Here is a 20,905-nt window from a genome sequence, read left to right on the forward strand (position 1 = left end):
TGGTTGCGATTTCTGGAGCGGCGCGCAGTCCGATATAAACATAGACATATAAATAACTAGACGCCTCATTGGCCGCTCTTAGCCGTTGCTGTCATAGACATATAAATAACTAAAACTACTACTACTACTAAAATAACTATTTATATGTCTATGGATGGATATAAACACAACTAAATAATAAATAATAAGAGCATGTCACAGTATCTTACAAAAATATAATTTATATTGAAGTAATTCGATTTTTTAAATGTCAGTAATTTTACTCAAAATGGCATTAGTGTGATGGGTCTTTCTTTACAGTGACAATGAGCTGCCCATCTACTGCTGACGGACTGAGAGAGCTCCAGTGTTCAGTTTAGTTTCTGACACCAAGACACCCACCGTGAAATCTGCGCCAGTGGATCTGTCCTGCTGACAGTTAAACCTAAACAAGCTTCATGCCGAGTTGAATAATTATGTTAATAATTATTACTATGCTATTTACTACGCCTTAAACCTCTTTTTCAGTTTCCACTCAGTAAAGTGCGAGACGTAACAAGACATAATTTGGAAGCACATGCCTAGCTGCCCAAAATAAATGGAGATTTAAACAAGGGGTTTCTTTTCTTTTTCAGATAAATCTATAACCTTAGGTCAAAAAATACAGTGAGATGTAGGTTTGGACATTTTATTTATTTAACAATATACCCACTTATGTGTAAATATTCAGGTGCATCTAAAAAAATGTCATGGAAAAGTGCTTTATTTTTTGTAATTTAATTTTTAAAAGCAAACTTTCTTATATAGATTCATTGCACACAAACCAAAATATTTCAAGAGTTTTTTGTTTTAATTCTGATGGTTATGACTTACTGCTTAGGAAAAAAAAAATTAAGTATCACAAATAAATGGAATATTTTCTCAGAGATCAATAAAAAAAATTACAAAGCAGATACCTTTAAGATCTCCAAAGTAGGTTTAATTATGCAAACTAACAATATGATTGTTATACTAACAATTTTTATCCTTAATATTTTTTTCATCACAAATTTTACTTTGGTGTGAAATATCACTAATATTAGATAGGCTAAATTCTTAGAGGTATTGTTGACACTTTCTGTTGGTTGTAATGATGGATTGCATGTTACGTTTGGATAAAAAGATATTCAATTAGTATGTTAGTGTGGATAAATTGTCAAAATACTCAATTTCACTCAGTACTTTAGGTTGGGGCTCCTTTTGTATGGCCAATCAAGCACAGTAGTATCATGGTCAGCAAACCACTTGGAAGTTGTTTTTGGCACTGTGGGCAGGTGCTAAAGTCCTGCTGGAAAATGAAATCAGCATCTCCATAAAGCTGGTCAGCAGATGGAATATGAATATATTTTGATGCAGCACTCTGTGAACAGCCAGCCCTTTCAGCAATGACCCTCTGTGGCTTACCCTCCTTGTTGAGGGTGTTGATGATTGTGTTTTGGACAACAGTCAAGTCAGTAGTCTTTCCCATAATTGTGGCTGCATGTTCTAAACTAGCCCAAAAGGTACCCATTATTTATACTCAAAATTAATCAAACTAACCAAGCTTAAAATAGAAAATAAATTTTTTTGGAGATACTGAATTTATTTATTTATTTACCTAAGCTGTAAGTCATGACCATCAGAATTAAAACAAAACAAAAAACATTTAAGTTTTTGTGCTATGAATTTAAGAATTTAAGAAAGTTAGCTTTTTTAATTAAATTACAAAAAATAAAGACCTTTTCCATGATATTCACATTTTTGAGACGCACCTTTAGTGCTCAGTGAGCAAAAAATATTAATACCAAATGTAGTCTATAAACCTTCCTTTGCAGTCATCATAATAGATGGCAACTTAAGTGAGTCTTCAGAAAAGTGCATTAACCACAGATGCCTGCTTCCTCTCATCATTTTTCACTCTGTGCTTGGTTAATGCACTCCGGTCTAGAACAATGGGGGTCTATAAACAATGCTTTTTTAATTTTTAATTTTTTGTAAACTGGCATTCTGAATTTTATGAGTCATCATAATGAGGGGAATTTGAGTCTTTGAATCAGTAACTCAAGGGGGAATAGTGCAACAGAGAGCGAGACCACTAATGTCAACAATTCTCTTAGTACAATTAAAAATAACCATTTAAACACATTAATACACACTGAAGAAAAAAAAAACATTGTCTGTTACAAGACATGTAATGAGCTTTGATCACAATTTATAGCTACCATCATTCATTTTCTCAAATATAGAGCCTATTATTGAGTTTTTTATATAACAAAATAATATTTGGTGTAATACCCTTTAGAAAATAATCTAAGCATGGTCTCAGAAAATGGAAATATAAATAGATAATTGTAAAATATGGAAAGCTATCACATAAAATAATTTTTTTTTTGATAAACAAAACAACATAGAGTGCATGAATGAGTAGTAGGTTATTTACATATACTGTGTACTGTAATGTTACAAAAGCAGTAAAAAAACAAAAACAACGATACTTCATGTCCCATAAGCTTCTGCTACTGCCATTTCAGTAAAACTTCATTCAATCAATGTTCATTTTAGAGCTCCATCAGCTTCATAAAAGGAGTGTAGATCTGTGACGGGCCGGTTCTTGCTCTAGGACTGCTGGTAGAGGACACTTCTGAGCCTGTTGGGGATTTGGAGTCCCCGTCTTCATGGCTTGTCTGAACAGAACTTGAAGATAGAGGTGCCGTTTGTGTGGGACTGGTTGAAGTTTCTTGTGTACGTACACTGGAGAGCAGCATTGAGCTGTACTGGCCAGGAGTGTATTTAAGAAGACTATAGTCCAGTCTGCTAGAGGATCTCAGGGCCGATGAGATGGGGCTGGGTTGGACAGGAGCGACATACGGCAGCTCCTCAGATCTATGCACACATGGAGAGCATGTGAGTGAAAGCATGGCCTTAAAAGCCGTTTTACATTTCTTATGGCAAAGTGATCTTGCGCTCATTACCTAATGGGGAGGTCACAGCCAACTCCAATGTCCCGGGTGGCTGCTTTAGTCTGAGATGCTCTCTGTGTAGACACAAAATACTTCAACTTGTCTCCTAATTCATTATTCTAGGAGAAGAAGCAAAGCAAAGGACAGATTCAGACCATAGGCATGGGAAATTAAGTAGAGAATTTATTTCACAGACATATAAAGAGGACATTGGACAAAGACTGAGTTTAGATGTGTGAGAAATCTGAGCGACAACCAATGGGGCTCAAAAGAGCCCAGCTGACAGAACAGCAATGAATTCAAGAAAAGTCACATTCAGAATAGTCACACTGTGCCTTTCTAGATTTGGTAAAGACGAGGGGCATGCAAAAATCACATCTTGCTAAATGGAAACCATTGTTCTTACCTCACATTCCACTAAGGCAATCCTGTCCAGCAGCTCAGCGATGAACATATCCTTCTGTGCAACTTTTGCTCTCAATGTTTCAACCTGCGGAATTGTTTGTTTGTTTTATAATTAAAAAGACTGAATTGCAATAATGGTGTCAGGATTTCTTGAAAGGAAATTTTTGTTTTGGATTATTTTTGTGTACATCGTAAGCTCTTTATTAGCAGAACAAACAGTCTCTGTAAATCCTCACCTCCTCTATCATGGCCTTAACCTTCCTCTGTTGAGAGAACACCATGTCGTTGAGATGCTTTATTCGCTCTCTCAGTTCTGCTGCTTCTACTTTTAGCTGCTCAGACCTGAGAAAGAACATGGTGCTTAGGAGTTATATAATATATGCAAGAAATACTAAAATACAACTCAGTATTACTGGGTACTGTTCAGTATTAATGGGAGTTTTTGGGAGAGAAAAAAACAAACAAACCTAAAAACTAATTATTTGGACAGATTCCTGCAATTAATTGTGATTAATCATAACATATATTTTTTAATAAATTTAATTTATTCATGCATTTATTATTTTCACACTGAATCTACACATTTATGTATTTTAAAACAATATTTTTTTTACCCTAAATACTGTAAATGAAGGCCAGTATAACTGATTCTGGGAATAAGACCAGTAATTATAGCCATTCATCATTACTAGACTATTTCTTATTTATCGATTATTAATTATTACATAACATCGAAAATATTATAGCTACTTTTAATTTCAGTGAACCTTAAACAATTTTCACACAAACCCATTACAATAAATGTGCCATTTAGCCATGCTTGTGTTTGGTGATGTTTCTGTCTCTGTCAGTCCTCTATCAGGTATCAAGGATGTAAGGAACATGTAAGACAGTTTATTTTAACGCATTAAAAAGCAACTATCAATTGCTGAAATTCATGCATTATATTTCTTTGCCCTACTTATACTTATTATATGGTGTCTGGATATTATAGATCTTAAACTATCCACTGAAACCATTCTGAATTAAGGAAATATGACATCCCCACTGGTTTCAGATGCAAACTTAGTATAGTTTAGGTAAACATTAAATGTCTTACTGTTTGGCCACAGCTTTGTCTGCATTGTCAGTTTGGTCCATTCCATGCAAGCGTTGTTCACATTCACAAAGCTTTTTTATCAGGTCACCCTTCTCCTGTTATAAAGAGAGAAGTGCTGTATAAAAAGTTTCCTTCAGAAGTAACAGGCAAAGGCTGAGCCAACTGATATTATTTACCTGAGCCATGCAGTTTAGTAGCCTCTCAACCTCTGCAATTCTTTGATCTCTTTCAGCGATCTTTGCCTCAGCTATCTGAGCGTTCCTCTCGGCCTCCTCAAGCCTCCTCATGTAGTCATCAAGCTGTGCCTGTGAACATAAAGGTCAAAACTAGTCATTTATTTGTCTCTGATCATCAGTCTTCGTCATCATTCTCTCTGAAATCTCCACTTTCACCACTAGATGGCACCCTTACTTAGGAAAAAAAATGTCAACATTTTTCTCTCTTCCCTGGTGAATAACTACAGATGTTTCCTGTTATGAGATTGGAATCCTTACGCCCTGCGTGTGAAGTATAACACAAATGTAGTCTTTTTTTACAGTGTGTCTGTAGTTATTAGAATCTCTCAAAAGTCACAGACATTAAAGTGAATGCATTTTAAACATTAGCATGCAGTGCAGCTCTTGTTGAGCTAGTTGGACTGTAAGACATTGTGAGTGAGTGTCTGTTTGTTCGGTTACATCTGTACCTGCAGAGCTTCTATCTCCTCTCTGTACTTCCTCTGCTGTTCTTGCAGCTGTTCCTCATATTCCCTCTGTAGCTGAGCACTCAACTCTTTCAAAGCTTGAGTCTTGGCCTCCTGAGAAGTCTCGACCTACATCCAAAAAGCATTTTAGCTGTCACATGTGAAAAACCATGCTATTTATGTAAAGAATTGACACTTATAACTTTTGAACACAAATATCCCATGAACAGTAAACGCTTAAAATGAAAGGTTTCAAAGAAATAAGGTTTTCCCAGCAATGCTGGCTACCCTTTCACTGAACCAGTATTTTTCTTAGTGTGAAGAACATTTTAGTAGTAGTAGTAGTAGTTTTAGTTAGATCTCCATTATCTACCATGAAATTATTCTCTGTATTTGAAGAGAATGTTTCACTAACGAAAAGGAACATGGTATTATGATGTCTGTAACATGAAGGGTCTGCACAATAGTAAAAGTGCTGTGTAATATGTGTCTGTGGGTGCACCTGATTTTTGAGAGACTGGTTTTCAGCCTGTGCTGCTGCTAGCTGTCTTTCCGTTTCCTTCAGTTTTTCCTCTGTCTTCTCCAGCGAGCTGCGAAGAGCTTTCATCTCATCTCTGTTCCCCACACGATTTTGACAGCTTTCCAGCAATGATTTCTAAAACAGCCATCATCAACAGCAGCAGCAGCACATAAGCATTATATCAATCATAGGGACAAATATAAAGTTACTTTCTAAAAGCATGTGTATGCTGGCAGTAAAAAAAAGAAAGTGACATTTAAATGTTGACCAGTCTAAGCGTGTTCAAACACAATGTGAAGAGTTTTTCTGAACAGAAAGCCTTTGTCAGCTGGCAGTGACCACACTGATGGTGTACCTGTAGATCAATGTTTGCAGATATGAGGGAGCTGTTCATGTGGTCAAAGCTCTCCATAGCTCCCGTTCTCGTCCTCACCTCTGATTCCAGGTAACGCTTATGAGAATTGGCTGCCTGGGACAAACACAGTCAGCACATTGGGAACTTGTCATACCACTATAAAATGTATTTTTATGAAGCCTGACGGAAAGGTTTTGTGGTAGATAATATTCATAGGTGTTATCACACAGCTCTCTGGAATACTGATTGGTTAACTAGAACATGCTGGTAACTGAAATAAGGCCTTGCTTTCATGTCTCTTGTATCACTCTGTGGATATTCTTGTTTCATACAAACACGACTGCAACAAAATCACACAGAAATGTGCACTGCAAATCAGGCCAAAGTCTTTTGTGCAAAAGCCCTGTAGTTTACTCAAAGCACTTTATATATATATATATATATATATATATATATATATATATGGTGACTGGTGCATTATTCCTTCCTGAAACATTTGTCATGCTGTGTTTTGCTCACCTTTAATTCCTGAGTTAATGTTTGCACCGACTGCTGCATCCCTCCAAACTGGCCATACATCCGCTCTCTGACTTTTTCCAAAGAGTCACGTACCTTTAAGATAAGAAGGATGGTTATAAGTTGTCTGCTTGCTGAATAGCATCAAGTATCTGCTAATTAGTTAAGCAATAACTAGTCTTCTAGTTGCAAGTCACATTTAGGAAAAGTCTCTGCACGTACCTCTCTGATGTACCTCATCTCATCCCTCAGGTGACTGACAGACAACTCGCGTGCCATCACTTCCTGTTGGTGGCTGGTGCCTGTGCTCTGTTCCCGATCGATGCCATTGGTCATGGGGGGCTGAGGAAATAGGACCATAGGGTTCAGATTTCAGCTTGTGAATGTGTTTAAAAGGAGAGTGTGACACTTGTGTTTACAGCTGTGTGTTTGTCTTTTTGAACTTCCTGGTTGCAAAATTAGAGTGAGATTGATAGAGTATATTTGCGAGCGACACATGTATTTTAAGCATTGCTGCTGAGTGTTCACAAAGAGAGGTTGGGATGCAGACAGTCAGAATGGTCCTGAGCGAGGGTGTCGTATTTCTGCATGCCAGTCGGAAAGAATAAAAACACTCTTTTATACAGTATCTTCAGGTTCACCATGAATATATGAAAAGGAACTTGAAACTTGGAATGCTGTTGTGTTAACATTAGACAGGGAAAGTACACAGAGAAAATATTTCTTTCTTGCCAATGCCAAGGAGGAAGGAAAGCTAAGTGAAAAAGCTGTCACAATAGCAAACCCCAACTACAGGTGAGAAGATCTCGCTCAAGGGCACAGCGATGGGGATCAATGGCCTTACGATTTAGTCTGGTTCTGCAGCAGGATTCTGGGACCTTTTTACACTGGGTCCAGCTTAAGATTTAGTGTCTAAATGAGTCATTTTTCATGTTTTGCATGCCTTGAGAAAACTCTTTTGTGATATGTTTAATAAGTGAACAAGCATTTTACTGTGCAAAGAAAGCCCTGAAGCCATACTGTACAGATACCCTTCAGCTCATGCTTGCTTTGCAAACAATAACGCACTGAACTCAAATATCTATTGCAAAACCAGCACCTGTGTTTTAAGCTACAACACTAACACAGATACAATTAATATAACCGGGTGACAAAAAAACAATCAAGCTTTTACTGAAATACTGTGTCTACTATCATTTAACATTTTAGGTTGGTAAATAAGCCTATACATATATACTGTATATATATTATACATACATATGTGCATTTATTTGATCATAAACAACAATAACAACAAAAATTTATATTGTGAAATATAATAACTTCAGATCCCCATCACTCCCCTCTCGCACCAGATCAGCGTCAATGCACTCAATGGACAAGAACTTCCCCGGTTTACTCATTCCACTGAAAGTATCAACCTCATCACTTCTGGTAATCACACTGAAACCCTCTCATTTATCCTCATGGACTCACCACTTGCACCAATGGTTTTGGGACACCCGAGGCTCTCTAAACACAACCCCCGGGTTGACTGGTGCACTAACACAATTTCCACATGGAGTAACCACTGTCATGAATCCTGTTTAGTGTCTGCCTGTCCCTCTGTGTCTGGTTCTGTGTTTCAGAGTAAGGCAGTAGATTTGTCTAATGTGCACGTGGAGTATCTAAACCTGAAGGAAGTGTTCAGTAAGTCCCGTGCTGCTTCTCTCTCTCTGCATCGTTCCAATGACCAGGTAAGACTCCTCCTAAGGGCAAACTTTACTCTCTTTCTGTTCCTGAGAGGGAGGACATGATTTTCTCTTCGTCTCTCCAGGAACACGTTCAACACGTCAGATGAGTGCTCCAGAGAATCTTAGAGAATGGGCTTTTTGTCAAGGCGGAGAAATGCTCATTTCATGCACAGTCTGTTCCCTTCCTAGGGTACATCATCTATTCTGAGGGAGTGCTCATGGACCGTGACAAGGTTAAGGCTGTGGTAGATTGGCCAGGTCCAGATTGCCGTACAGCGGTTCCTGGCCCTACAGCGGTTTCTGGGGTTCGCCAATTTTTACCGGCGTTTCATTCACAACTTCAGACGATAAGATGCATCCCTGCGCGTTCTTTTCTCATCGACTATCATCTGCCGAACATAATTATGTCATTGGTAACAGAGTTGTTGGCAGTTAAGTTAGCGTTGGAGGAGTGGCGTCAGTGGTTAGAGGGTTCTGGGGTACCTTTTATCGTTTGGACCGACCATAAGAATCTTGAATACATCAGATCAGCTAAAAGACTCAACTCCAGGCAGGCTCGGTGGGCTCTTTTTTTCGGACGTTTTGATTTTGCTCTCTCGTACCGCCCAGGGTCTAAAAACATCAAACCTGACTCTTTATCTTGTATTTCTGATCCATCTGAACGTGCGGTCACTTCCGAGTGTATTTTACCTGAGAAAGTTGTCATCTCTACTCTCTTATGGGAGATCGAATTGAAGGTCAAGAAAGCCTTAGAAGGGGTAACGTCTCCGCCTGGTTGCCCACCGAGTCATTTGTATGTATTCCTGATTCAAAAGCTGAACATCACTCTAGTCTTCAGTGTGACATGATCCTTCAGAAATTATTCTAATATGTCGTTTGGTGCTCAAGAAATCTTTTTTCTTATTATCAATGTTGCTTTATATATATATATATATATATATATATATATATATATATATATATATATATATATATATATATATATATATTTAAGTTTCTCAGATGAATAGAAAGTTCCAAAGAACAGCATTTATTTGAAATAAATCTTTGCATAAGCATGGGTAATAGTAGTTTGTGTTTGTTTGTGTTCTCAGAAACATTCATACCTTGTCTTCTTGTTGAGGTGATTCTCTCCCAGGGGGCCTTTCTCTCTGCATGAGCCCATTTTTATTTTTCCAGGAACCATTAACCAGTTTCTCGCCCTGTGATATAAAATATTTTATTTTTATAGGTCTTATCAAAATTTTCAGACATGTTAATGCTCCGGTGATACTTAGCAAACCAGTGTTACACATTGTTGAGGAAAAGGCATTATCAGAGGTTTTGCTCTTGGCAGAAACCATATTCCAACTCTTACATGTTTGCAATTTTCACATCGTACTGAGGTGGACCAACACTGATGAAGTCCAGCTGTGATCACACTCTGTGGTATTCCCCTTTCTCTTCTCAAGGCATAGTTTCTCAGAACTGTAATCTCATTCATGTCATGACCACACCTCCTCAGCGCTCCTCTCCAAAACAAAGCACAGAGCAACAGCTTCCTCACTGACAGAGACTGAATTCTGTCTCAATCTTTAGGGTGAATATGAGAATATCTCTTCATTAGAAAATAGAATGAGATGTTGAGAAAGTACGATTAATGTCTCTGTCTGATTCCGACTGAAGGGGATCAACATGTGGGAGTGGGTGGAGATAAGACAAAACAATGATGCCAGTGTTCTTCATGGCGTTCTGACCTGGGCTTCACTGAATTTGACAGATAATCTACAAAACACAACCCATCAGACTAAATATGAGGTATTCAAACAGGGGAGAGTCATTTTAAAATGTTGAAAACCGGACCTCTGATTTTGACCTTATGTGTAGAGTAATGTGTAGAAATATTTGTGAGTCATTTTGGGAATATCATTTAGCCAAATAAATCTAACAAATGAATTAACCTTCTGGGGTGGTCATCCTGATATTACAGTGAAGCTTTATTGCTGTTAAAAAATGGTTACTTGATAATAAAATATTAAAGGGATAGTTCACCAAAAAAGAAAAGAAAAAAAAGAGACAGTTCTGTCATTAATTTCTAAGCCTCTTGTTGCTCCAAAACCCACAATTTAATTCACAAATTAACATATTAAAAGATTACAAATTTTGTGCATCCATTAAAATGCAGATGCTTAAAAAGTTAATAAATCATAAAATTGTAAAATAAAATTTATCGTTTTCCCTATTTCATATTCTACATTGCTCATGTAATATTACTGATTGAATTGAGCACTATTCAATGAGTTCTATTGTTGTAGTATAAAGATATACTCAAGGGTGTAAACTCAAGTCTAGCACCTGTGTTTTAAAGAACAGTAGGCTACATCTGTTTGCATGCAGTGAGAGGTGTTGATCCAGCTACCCTTGAGTACCACTCACAAAAAGGTCACTTTCAAATGAAGCCCCATTCTGTTGGCAAATTTGTGTGACAAATTTGAAGTCAGTGCAAAATCTGTGTGGGTAGCGTAGTGTGATCGTAGTCTAGTCTTATACCCTCACTTTAGGGTTAGGGTGAATTTCTCATTAGCAGAACGGGCCAGTTCTTCATCGGGCAGGCCTGGGTTTGGTGTATCGATGCTGCACACGGAAAAATGGCCACAGCTTGCCCTTCCCATCAGACAGACACTGATAAAGCCATCAACAGTTTTAAGTTTGTCATGATTCTGCCCTCGTGTCCTTGATTTTTCCTAGTCTTGAGGCAGGATCATGACAGACCCATGTTTTGTGTACAAGCGCATGGCCTTGTCTTTGGGCCATGTGCTTGTGTTGTCTCGTTCCCTTGCCCCGCCCCCCTTGTTAACCTAGTCGTGTCTTGATTGTCCCATCTGTGCCACCTGTCGTGTCTTGATTGTTTCCCCTATTTAGGTCTCCAAGTGTGCTCTGTCTTGCGTCGGTTCATTGTACCTGTGATTGTACCTCAACTGTGTTTCTCAGATGTGTTCCACACTTGTGATTGTTCCTCTGAAGTCCCTGTATAACCGTGAGTGTTAGTTGTAGTCAGTGTTCTCCTGTTTTGAGTCTTTGTTTATCTTGTCGAGTCAGTCTTATTTAGTATTGCTGTATTTGCCCTAGTCCTGTTTTCCCCCTCGTGGGTTTTGTTTTTCCCTCTTTGTAATAAACCCTTTGTTTGAGAATCCCTGTCTGCACCTGAGTTCCTCCCTTACCAATACCTGACAGAATGAACCGACCACAAAGGAACTCAGCAGACAGGAGGCAATGCTGGATGGCATCAGCCAGCCAGCGAGATTGTTTTGAGGGCTCTCGCCTTGTGGTGTTCCGGGGGACCAGGGGAGGTCGTTCCGGAGCGAGCGGGCGAGAGGAGGAGCCCCAGAGGTCCCCACCTACCCAGCTGCCCACGGTCCCAGAGGGTCGTGTCCTGGCCGTGGCAACCCTGGGGGATCAGGCAAGTTCCCCCCAGAGTCCTGAGGCACCTCCCACTACCGTCAGTCTCCCCAACAAGCGAGGGAGACGGTTTTCATGGGAGTCGGCTTCAGAGTCTTCGGCGTCCGAGTCTGCCCTGTCCGAGACCAAACTCCCCCAACCCGCCTCTGACCCAGCTGTAGCCTCTGCACCGCGCCCGAGGAGGAAGAGGAAGAAGGGGCCTGCCGGTCCTGTGACCCTGTCTCCTCCCGAGCCAGCAGCGGTGAGCGTGCCCGTGCCAGCAGCGGAGAGCGTTGGCGTGCCCGTGCCAGCAGGGGAGAGAGCTGGCGTGCCCGTGCCAGCAGCGGTGAGAGCTGGCGTGCCCGAGCCAGCAGCGGTGGGCGTGCCCGAGCCAGCAGCGGTGAGCGTGCCCGAGCCAGCAGCGGTGAGCGTGCCCGAGCCGGCAAAGAAGAGAGCTGCAGTCGTGAGAGCGGAGGAGAGAGCCGCGGCCGACTCTGCAGCAAAGACTCTTGTACAGTCTGTCTCATCTCGTAAGGAGATGCCAATTGTCCTGGCTGCTAAAGCCTTTTCTGATTATTTGTCCCGTCTTGTCCAAATTTTAGAAGTCCCCGTCAGTCCTGTTTTGTCCCCTGACCCTGTCCCCAGAAGTCCTAAGTGTCCAGCTGTTGTCGCCCCGTGTCCTGTTGATGTGGCCCCGTGTCCCGTTGATGTGGCCCCGTGTCCCGTTGATGTGGCCCCGTGTCCCGTTAATGTCTCCCCGAGTCCCGTTGATGTGGCCCCGTGTCCCGTTAATGTTGCCCCGTGTCCCGTAGGTCCCCCCGTGTCCAGTAGATGTTGTCCCCCCGTGTCCAGTAGATGTTGTCCCCCCGTGTCCAGTAGATGTCGTCTCCCCGCGTCCCGTAAGTCTTGCCCTGCGTCCCGTAAGTGTTGCCCCGCGTCCCTTGTCTGCTCCCGTCATGTCCCCGGTCAGTTGTTCCGAGACCCCTCCCCGCCCCTCACCACCCAGACCTGCCCGTACCCCCCGTCGTCAGCCTTTGTCCTGTCCTCCTAAGATTCCTACCCCACCCGCCCTGGTCTGTCCCCCATGAACTTTGTGGTCCCGCCCCCTCCCCTTCCCTGTTTGTTTTTTTTGATTTGTCACCCCAACCCTGCCGTTGTGTACTCATGTTTGCCATTGTTGTTATTTGTCATGTCCTGTTGGTTTGTGTCTGTGTCCCAGTCTGTCATGTCAGTCATGTCCCGTGTTTGATGTTCCCTTGAGGAGCGTCTGGAAGCCGCTCCTTAAGGGAGGGGTTCTGTCATGATTCTGCCCTCGTGTCCTTGATTTTTCCTAGTCTTGAGGCAGGATCATGACAGACCCATGTTTTGTGTACAAGCGCATGGCCTTGTCTTTGGGCCATGTGCTTGTGTTGTCTCGTTCCCTTGCCCCGCCCCCCTTGTTAACCTAGTCGTGTCTTGATTGTCCCATCTGTGCCACCTGTCGTGTCTTGATTGTTTCCCCTATTTAGGTCTCCAAGTGTGCTCTGTCTTGCGTCGGTTCATTGTACCTGTGATTGTACCTCAACTGTGTTTCTCAGATGTGTTCCACACTTGTGATTGTTCCTCTGAAGTCCCTGTATAACCGTGAGTGTTAGTTGTAGTCAGTGTTCTCCTGTTTTGAGTCTTTGTTTATCTTGTCGAGTCAGTCTTATTTAGTATTGCTGTATTTGCCCTAGTCCTGTTTTCCCCCTCGTGGGTTTTGTTTTTCCCTCTTTGTAATAAACCCTTTGTTTGAGAATCCCTGTCTGCACCTGAGTTCCTCCCTTACCAATACCTGACAAAGTTGGCCTGGATTTATAATTCCCATTATAATTTAGTATCTGGGTTGTGAAAGAGCATGATGTTCCCCAAGCAGCTCCTATCAGAGACCAAACAGGGTGGATATCAGTTGAACTTCAAGAGGTGCAAGTTTCAGGCCAAGGTGCAGATCAAACCTCTAATGTACATGCAGACACACCTCTCTTAACTTCTTTCCCTGTACACCACTGTCTATAGAAGGCTTACAGCAACTACTGACAAGTACACCAATTAATTTGACACACAGACTCATGTAAACAAGCTTAAATGTAAATTTACCTCCCTTGGTAAACAGGTGACTCAATTTCATGAGCTTTGTTTCGTGTAAGTCTGAATATTTATCTGAATTAGGGATGCACCGCTCCTGTACTAAATGCCCCGATACCAAAAACCAACACTGTGAACAGAGCTGTCACCAGAAAAAGACACACTAACTACAGAGAGTAGAATGAAGTTATTAGAGATTAAGGATATCTATAAATTGCATGAAAGTAATTAATATAATGTTAAACATTCAATATTCATGCCTGTATAGCGGATGTGCACGAGCTGATAAGCTGAGTGGATTGAGCGCGCGGCTGCGCAGATGAGCTTGTCGATTGAATATCTCACACAGATGTAATTGGAAAGTGTGTAGTTCGGTCGGATATGTCAAAAGCAGTTTAGAAAACTGTCAAGTTAAATAAACTTAAATATGTAAGTTTTGGGAGACTCCATTACTCAATTAAACTGAGGCAACAAGTTTACTCAATCAATTTAGTTCAGTCAACTTATTAGGGTTTTCAGTGGGTCTAACGAGTTAAGCAGTAACTTTAGCTGCCATCTTCTTTCTCTCAAAGGAAAACGATTGGCCACTTCATCAAATAGTTGTCGTTTCAATAATCATCTCAAAATCACATACCACAAGGATTTAAATTAACATATTTCACTAGTAGAAATCATGCAAAACGACTTTATATCTACATAATTGTAGTCACCAAATATAGTACACGAAGAAAAACTTCCTCTTGAAATGTAGTTCAGCAACCAAACAGACCAAAAGGATGAATTTTGTAACCCACCAATCTGTGCTTTTTTTCTCTTGTTGCTAGGCAGAATTCCTCCCATGGCCAATCACATTAAAGGAAGAACAGGGTGACATTGAGTTTTTCCAAATGATTACTCATGATTTTGAGCTCACAACAAAATTAAAGGAGCATTCACTATAAACAACATTTATATTACACGTGAAGCATACATGATTACAGCAAAAGTGAAACTAGAAGACTGTGTGAAATGCGCTAGGCTGGAAATGTCTTCTGCACCAATGCAAACTTTTGCGCGCTTCGCTTCGCATGTTTAGCTTGCTCTAAAATTATGTTTTTTATTCGTTCGCGAGGGTCTCCATTCAGTTCGCGTGACGCTTATTAGATCACGAAATAGTATGGGCGTACTCGTATAAAGTATAAGGAGTGGTTCCCTTCATTACAGCATTGAGCTGCTGCAATGGAGCTCTAATTCCCCATTTAAATGAACAGTGAAAGTAACACAAGCTTATACAATACATTTTAACAGGTATAATTAATTGTGGAAATAACTGAAGGAAATATCTGTTTGCTAACTTTCTTCTTCTTTTTCTTTTGTCTCAGAAAGAGCTTTATCAGAATCAGAAAGAGCTTTATTGCCAAGTATGCTTGCGCATACAAGGAATTTGTTTTAGTGACATAAGCTTCCAGTACACAGAGACAACAGCACACAGAAAAAAAAAAAAAAAAAAGGAGAATTACAAATTGGCAAATAAATAATGTATAAACAATTGTGCTATAAATGATACTGGGATAGGATTGAGTGAGATGCAGGAAGGTTCTAGGATGGAGGGGTAACAAATAAATATTAGGATATTTATAAGCATAAGTAGGGAACATTTAACTGTTCATGAGGTAGATTGCCTGGGGGAAGAAACTGTTCTTGTGCCTTGCTGTTTTGGTATTTGCGGCTCTGAGGCGCCAACCAGATGGCAAAAGTTCAAAGATGGGGTGACTTGGATGTGAGGGATCCAGAGTGATTTTCTGAGTCTCTGTACCCAATATTTGTAAAAACAAAACAAATAAACAAACAAACAAAACTAAGGAAAAAGACATGCTGTGAAAATACAGGTATCAGTTTCGGTATCGGTGTTTGTGAATACCAAAAATGAAAACATCGGTATCGGACTCATTCTGAAAAAAGTGGTATCGGTGTATCCCTAATCTGCATGACTTCCCCTAACTTCCTTCTAAACATATTGTTGCAGTAAGTAAAGTGGCATTTAACTATGAATTCTTTGCATGCAGTTCCAAGAATGCAGGCATATCTGCACGTTTTTTTTATCAGTAAAGATGTGTGACATGTTACAGGCTAGGCAGTATGGACCTATGATGCACAAACCAAGTGTCAGACCAAAAAGAAGGAAACAGTCTCTGATTTTTCTCTCTGAAACAATGACCCAACATTCACAGACAAAACAATGTTGAAAATTTCCTGAAATTTCTTTCTGGAATTCCATCTTTCACATGCTTAAAAAGTAAGGCTAAAGGTAAATCCTTTAATTAAACCCTATAATTATTATTATTGTTTTTATTTTTTGATCCCTTTTGTCAATCATCTTGTCATATAGCCTATACAATGTAAATATAAAGAAATACATTTCACGCTACCATTCAAATGTTTGCAGCCCAGTAAGATTTTTAAAATGTTTTTAATGCTCACCAAGGCATCATTTATTTGATCGAAAAATACAGTAAAAATATTGAAACTGTAAATCATTAAAACAGTTTACAAAACGGTATTATAAAAAGTGCAAAAAAACTTTTGGAATAAAAAGTTCAATATATTTAAATTGCTGAAAATGTCATATAGACTTTCAGCACTTTCAGGGACCTTGGATCGAGATCATCTCTAGCTGACGTGTCATAACCTAAAGAAATCAGTCATTTATTTTATCTTGTCGATCTTATCCTGTTATCAGGCCATCATGCCATTTGTGGTACTAGCCAAACAGATTGAGGACTGTGTGAAGTCAGCGAAAAGAGGAAGACTGTTATTTATGACGGAAAGAGATGGCTTGCGCCCATCTGTCTGGCTGCAAGAAGTTTACTTAAAAATGTGATACTTACAGAGCTGGCAGATTCATTCTGAGTTTTAGGACTGTCCTCAGGCCGGAGGGTTAATCTGAGACGCCTGAGTCTCCTCTGGTGGACGTCACACATAAACACAGCAGATGCAAAAAATAAACAGACAAACAAACAATGATTAGTCCCAATCTTAGTTTAATGAAGCAGACAATCGGGGTGATTGTTATCTCAGGAGAAAATGGGAGCAATTTCACTGAAACCAAAACAAAAACGTAAAGTTATGTCAAGGATAATCTATTACGAGAAATGTCGAGCATGAGAAAAAAAAACAAGCTGCTCGAAGTGATTTTTATCACTGAGACAGATAGAATAACAAAACTGTAGTGAAATATGACCGCGCATAAACTTCAATGATTAACCACTTCAGATGTGGCCGTCTATTCAATTCAAATCAACAACTACTACAGTCAAAAATGTGGTTCTCAGTGGTTTGATGCCCTCTCTGCCATCTTAGCGCCATCTGAGATGGTGTCAGTTGATTAGGAGTAAGAATGTCTCTGAATGGCAGCTGACCGCAGCAACAGTGGTTGAGCGCCAGGCCCTTATAAAATAAACATGACAGGGCCCTGCCTTCCGGGACGGTGGCTCTTATTACAGGCCCCTCTCTGAATAACACAACTCTGTCTCGCACACATCAACAACGTCTGGTTAGCTCTGATATAGACGCCCCATTAGAGTGACATAAGTGACAGCCGAGAGACACAAGGACACAAGAGGACAGAAACTGAACCAAACATAGGCAAACGAACACTCTTACTGAGAATCAGTTTTAATCAGACATTCGCAAGGAAACAAAGTTCAAAAAAGTAAGAAAACGTGAGTGAGTGTTTCCTACCTTATTGAGGTCTGGTAACTCAGTGGTGGTTGTGGTGCTGATGGCACCAGCCCTGCCATTTTGCAGCATGTCTACTTTGCACTGTCCAACCAACACATCCACAAAAACAGTATAAATGTCTGCCCTCACCACCGCAGGCTACACACCAAAGGAGGAGAAACCCGTGTGTGTGTTTGTGTGAAAGAGGGGAAGAATGGAAAAAAAGCTCCCTTCAACAGCTCTGGCAGAATTCCTTCCCCCGGATGAGACCGGAGACAGAAAGGGAGGGAAATAGAGGCTCAGTATTCCAATGTGCAGAGGTCAAGAGAAACACAGCCCTCCAGTGTGCAGACAGCTCCAGAGTGACAGCGTCCCATACACACTCGTCCTCACTGAGAGAGAATGAGCTGTCAGGCTTTCAGTATCTCTGCTGGCTACTGTACGTAAGCATTGTTTCCCATCAGACCTGTTGAGCAACATTTCACCTGTGTGAGTTCTTCAGCTCCCACCTACCTGTAGCTGGCTGTTTTCGTGGGGTGGGGTTGATGGCACTGGGGTGGAGCCCTCTCCATTTCTACACAGGAAGGCGTCACACCTAAGGCCGGTTTCCTCACTTTTGATTGTAGTGTAGCTTGTGTTATTACGCTTAGAATAATTGTTGTGGATTTAAAGTGAATTTAATTTGGTAACCGGTTCATAACACTGACTAAATATGAGAAGTGGGAACAAACAGAAAGAAAAAATACTTCTGTTATCATTTAGTCACCCTCATGTCATTCCAAACGTGTTTGACTTTTATTAATCCGTGAAAAAAAAGACATTTTGAGAAACATCTCTGTTTTTGTGTTTTTTTTTCATAGATCATACATTGCATTATAAGGTGCATTACGTATACATAAAGGCTTGAGGTAAAGTATTAATGTTTTTTTTCATGCAAATCATGCAGGTTTTATAGATATTTATAGACTAGAGGCAAGGCTTAGTTAGCATCTCTCCAGCTTTAGCAAATCATTTTTTAGGTAACACTTTAGTATAGGGTCCAATTCTAACTAATAACTAGTTGCTTATTAGCATGCCTATTATTAACGTATTGGCCTTTTTATTAGTGCTTATAAAGTACATATAATGCATGACATCTATAATCCTACCCAATACCCTAAACTTAACAACTACCTTATAAACTATTAATAAGCAGCAAATTAGGAGTTAATTAAAGCAAAAGTCATAGTTAAAGGTTAGTTAATAGTGAGAATTGGACCTTAAAATAAAGTGTGACCATTTGTTATTTTAATAGTTATTTTCAGTTCAGATGTTTATACACAGATATATACATGTATATTTTATATTGATTTGAATTTCTATTTGCACTTCTGGTTATGCTAACTGCATTTCATTGGCTCTGTACTTGGACTCTGTGTGCAATGACAATACAGTAGAGTCTGATATAATCGAATCTTGCAACAATTAAATAAAGTATGAATATGGGCAGTGTGGATGAAATCCTGATGTACTATATCGGCCATGTTGTCAATGTTACATGGCCTACCAGTGTCAAAAAGGGTTTATCAGATGCACACTTCAGATTCTCGCTGAAAATAGTAGGTCATCTGGGTACGTTTTGTTTTTCATGTTTTATAAATACTTTGAATTCAGACAAACCACGTGTATCACATGCTGATTTTCTCATAGGGAAGTACGCATATTCAAACACAGTGAGAATGTTTAGTTTTGGGTGAACTATCCCTTTAATAATTGTAATTATAATAAATTACCTGTAAATTACCTGTAATAAAAAACTGTTGCGCAGAACCCGATTGATGTTGCAGTCAAGACGCACTGCAGATGCCTTGAACTTTGCTTGAAGAAATCATTAATCTGTGTGATTTTGTTTGATTAACATATCTCTCAAAGTGCACAAGTCAATCATTACTCTTGGAAACAGATAGTCTACTACATGACTCAGTCTAATCATTAACCCTCCATTTATGTGAGACGCACCCCTTGGAAAACAAATACAGGTTATAAATCTTGCATCTTATTGTTTTTTCCCCATCACAACAAACCTTCATCACAGGGATAAATGGGCCATTTGAGTCATAATCAGTTTTTTATGGCAAGTGTCACTTCACAGGTCATTTTCTAGGAAGTTTAGTTCTACATACAAATATAGATAAGACATATCCTTACTACAAATACACAGATTTTTCTTAGAAAATGTGAGTCGACTCATGTTCCTAACAAGTAGAATCGATTCTCGTGTTCTCACGCAAACATTTTTTGAGTATACGCATCTTTCTATTACATATTTCACAGACAGCATCCCCGAAATCGTTGGTTCATGTTTTTTGAGTGATGATGTACTATGAAAGCAAAATTATAACCATATTCACTCACGAGATGACTCCGTCATATCAGGAAACAAATAAACGCTGGGAGTCAAGTGTGTCGCGAGGGCCTTAGTGTTGAGATGACATGACCAGATTAATTCTCATCTTTAACTTTACAGTTTGGCAGACAGCATGCGAGTGAATTTCCTCGATACAGTCATTATACAGTCGACTACAAATGAGTCAAAACCTTGACTCTATAACTATTTTGTAGCCTAAGCCGTTATCATAATATAAAACTTGATTCTTCTGTTCTAATGACTCTTTCTTAAACACTCGGCTCAAACTGCTGGCCTTCCAATAACCATTGCATACTAAAATAGAAAGGGTAGGACACCCTGTGCAGTGAAATGCCTGTTATTGCAAGTTTCTCCTTTATGCTGCTAGCCTATTGCATATGGTTGTGTAATTTTTATTGGACTATGATTTTTTTTTTCTTGCGGCCCAGCCTGTTTCTTTTAACAACTTCCAATAGCACAGGATGAACAAATGTTAAAACTATCTTTAATATTTATCTACAAATCATTATATGAACCTTCAATATTTATGTTTTATGTTAATATAGCAAGTGTTAGCATTGTTTGCTTCAAGGTCTGCGGGCTTTTAAACAATGCTTACTGTAGGTGTTAAAGCACACAGTACCTACATAAATCTGAATGGCTTATATAGTAACTACATAAATTATCCAGGGGACTTATTGGCTGTTTCAGAGGACAACACACATTACAGCTTTTTCTTGGCTGTGGAGTTTCCCTCATTAATGCTAAAACAGGATATAGCATACTGTATGGCAGATGAGATTCTTCCCTAGTCTGACCTGAAGATAAATCTTTCTAACCATGTGAAATACTATTTTCAGAACCATCATTTCTCACAACACATTGTGATGTGGCACACATGGGTCAAATGAAAACACCATAGACATGTTTGGCAAGATATTTATTTTGTTTGTTTTACTTAGAAACAGTAACATGGAAGGTGCACATTCCATGGTGACTGCTTGTAATGTGAAACATTCAATATAGTGTTAAA

The 20,905-nt window shown here is 39.7% G+C and overlaps 1 protein-coding gene across 3 annotated transcripts; it reads right to left on the minus strand.

The window, feature by feature from the left end:
* Positions 1 to 2,101: 2,101 nt before the first annotated feature.
* LOC128017750 (myocardial zonula adherens protein-like) lies at positions 2,102 to 18,110 on the minus strand. 3 transcript variants are annotated; one of them, XM_052603231.1, is made up of 14 exons: positions 17,508 to 18,109; positions 16,655 to 16,729; positions 9,374 to 9,469; positions 6,757 to 6,876; positions 6,538 to 6,630; positions 6,019 to 6,132; positions 5,646 to 5,798; positions 5,147 to 5,272; positions 4,638 to 4,766; positions 4,462 to 4,556; positions 3,599 to 3,704; positions 3,364 to 3,447; positions 2,970 to 3,031; positions 2,102 to 2,880 (listed from the first exon to the last, which is right to left on the minus strand). In XM_052603231.1, exons 1-14 carry the CDS (start codon positions 17,574 to 17,576, stop codon positions 2,556 to 2,558), a joined length of 1,647 nt encoding a protein of 548 aa, XP_052459191.1. In that variant the 5' UTR covers positions 17,577 to 18,109; the 3' UTR covers positions 2,102 to 2,555. The 3 variants fall into 3 exon arrangements, with proteins under 3 accessions (XP_052459191.1, XP_052459190.1, XP_052459192.1); XM_052603230.1 differs by having other exon boundaries at positions 2,970 to 3,076; positions 17,508 to 18,106; XM_052603232.1 differs by lacking the exon at positions 9,374 to 9,469 and having other exon boundaries at positions 2,970 to 3,076; positions 17,508 to 18,110.
* Between the last annotated feature and the right edge of the window lie 2,795 nt (positions 18,111 to 20,905).

This window comes from Carassius gibelio, chromosome A7 (genome assembly GCF_023724105.1).
Source record: "Carassius gibelio isolate Cgi1373 ecotype wild population from Czech Republic chromosome A7, carGib1.2-hapl.c, whole genome shotgun sequence".
Taxonomy (NCBI): domain Eukaryota; kingdom Metazoa; phylum Chordata; class Actinopteri; order Cypriniformes; family Cyprinidae; genus Carassius; species Carassius gibelio.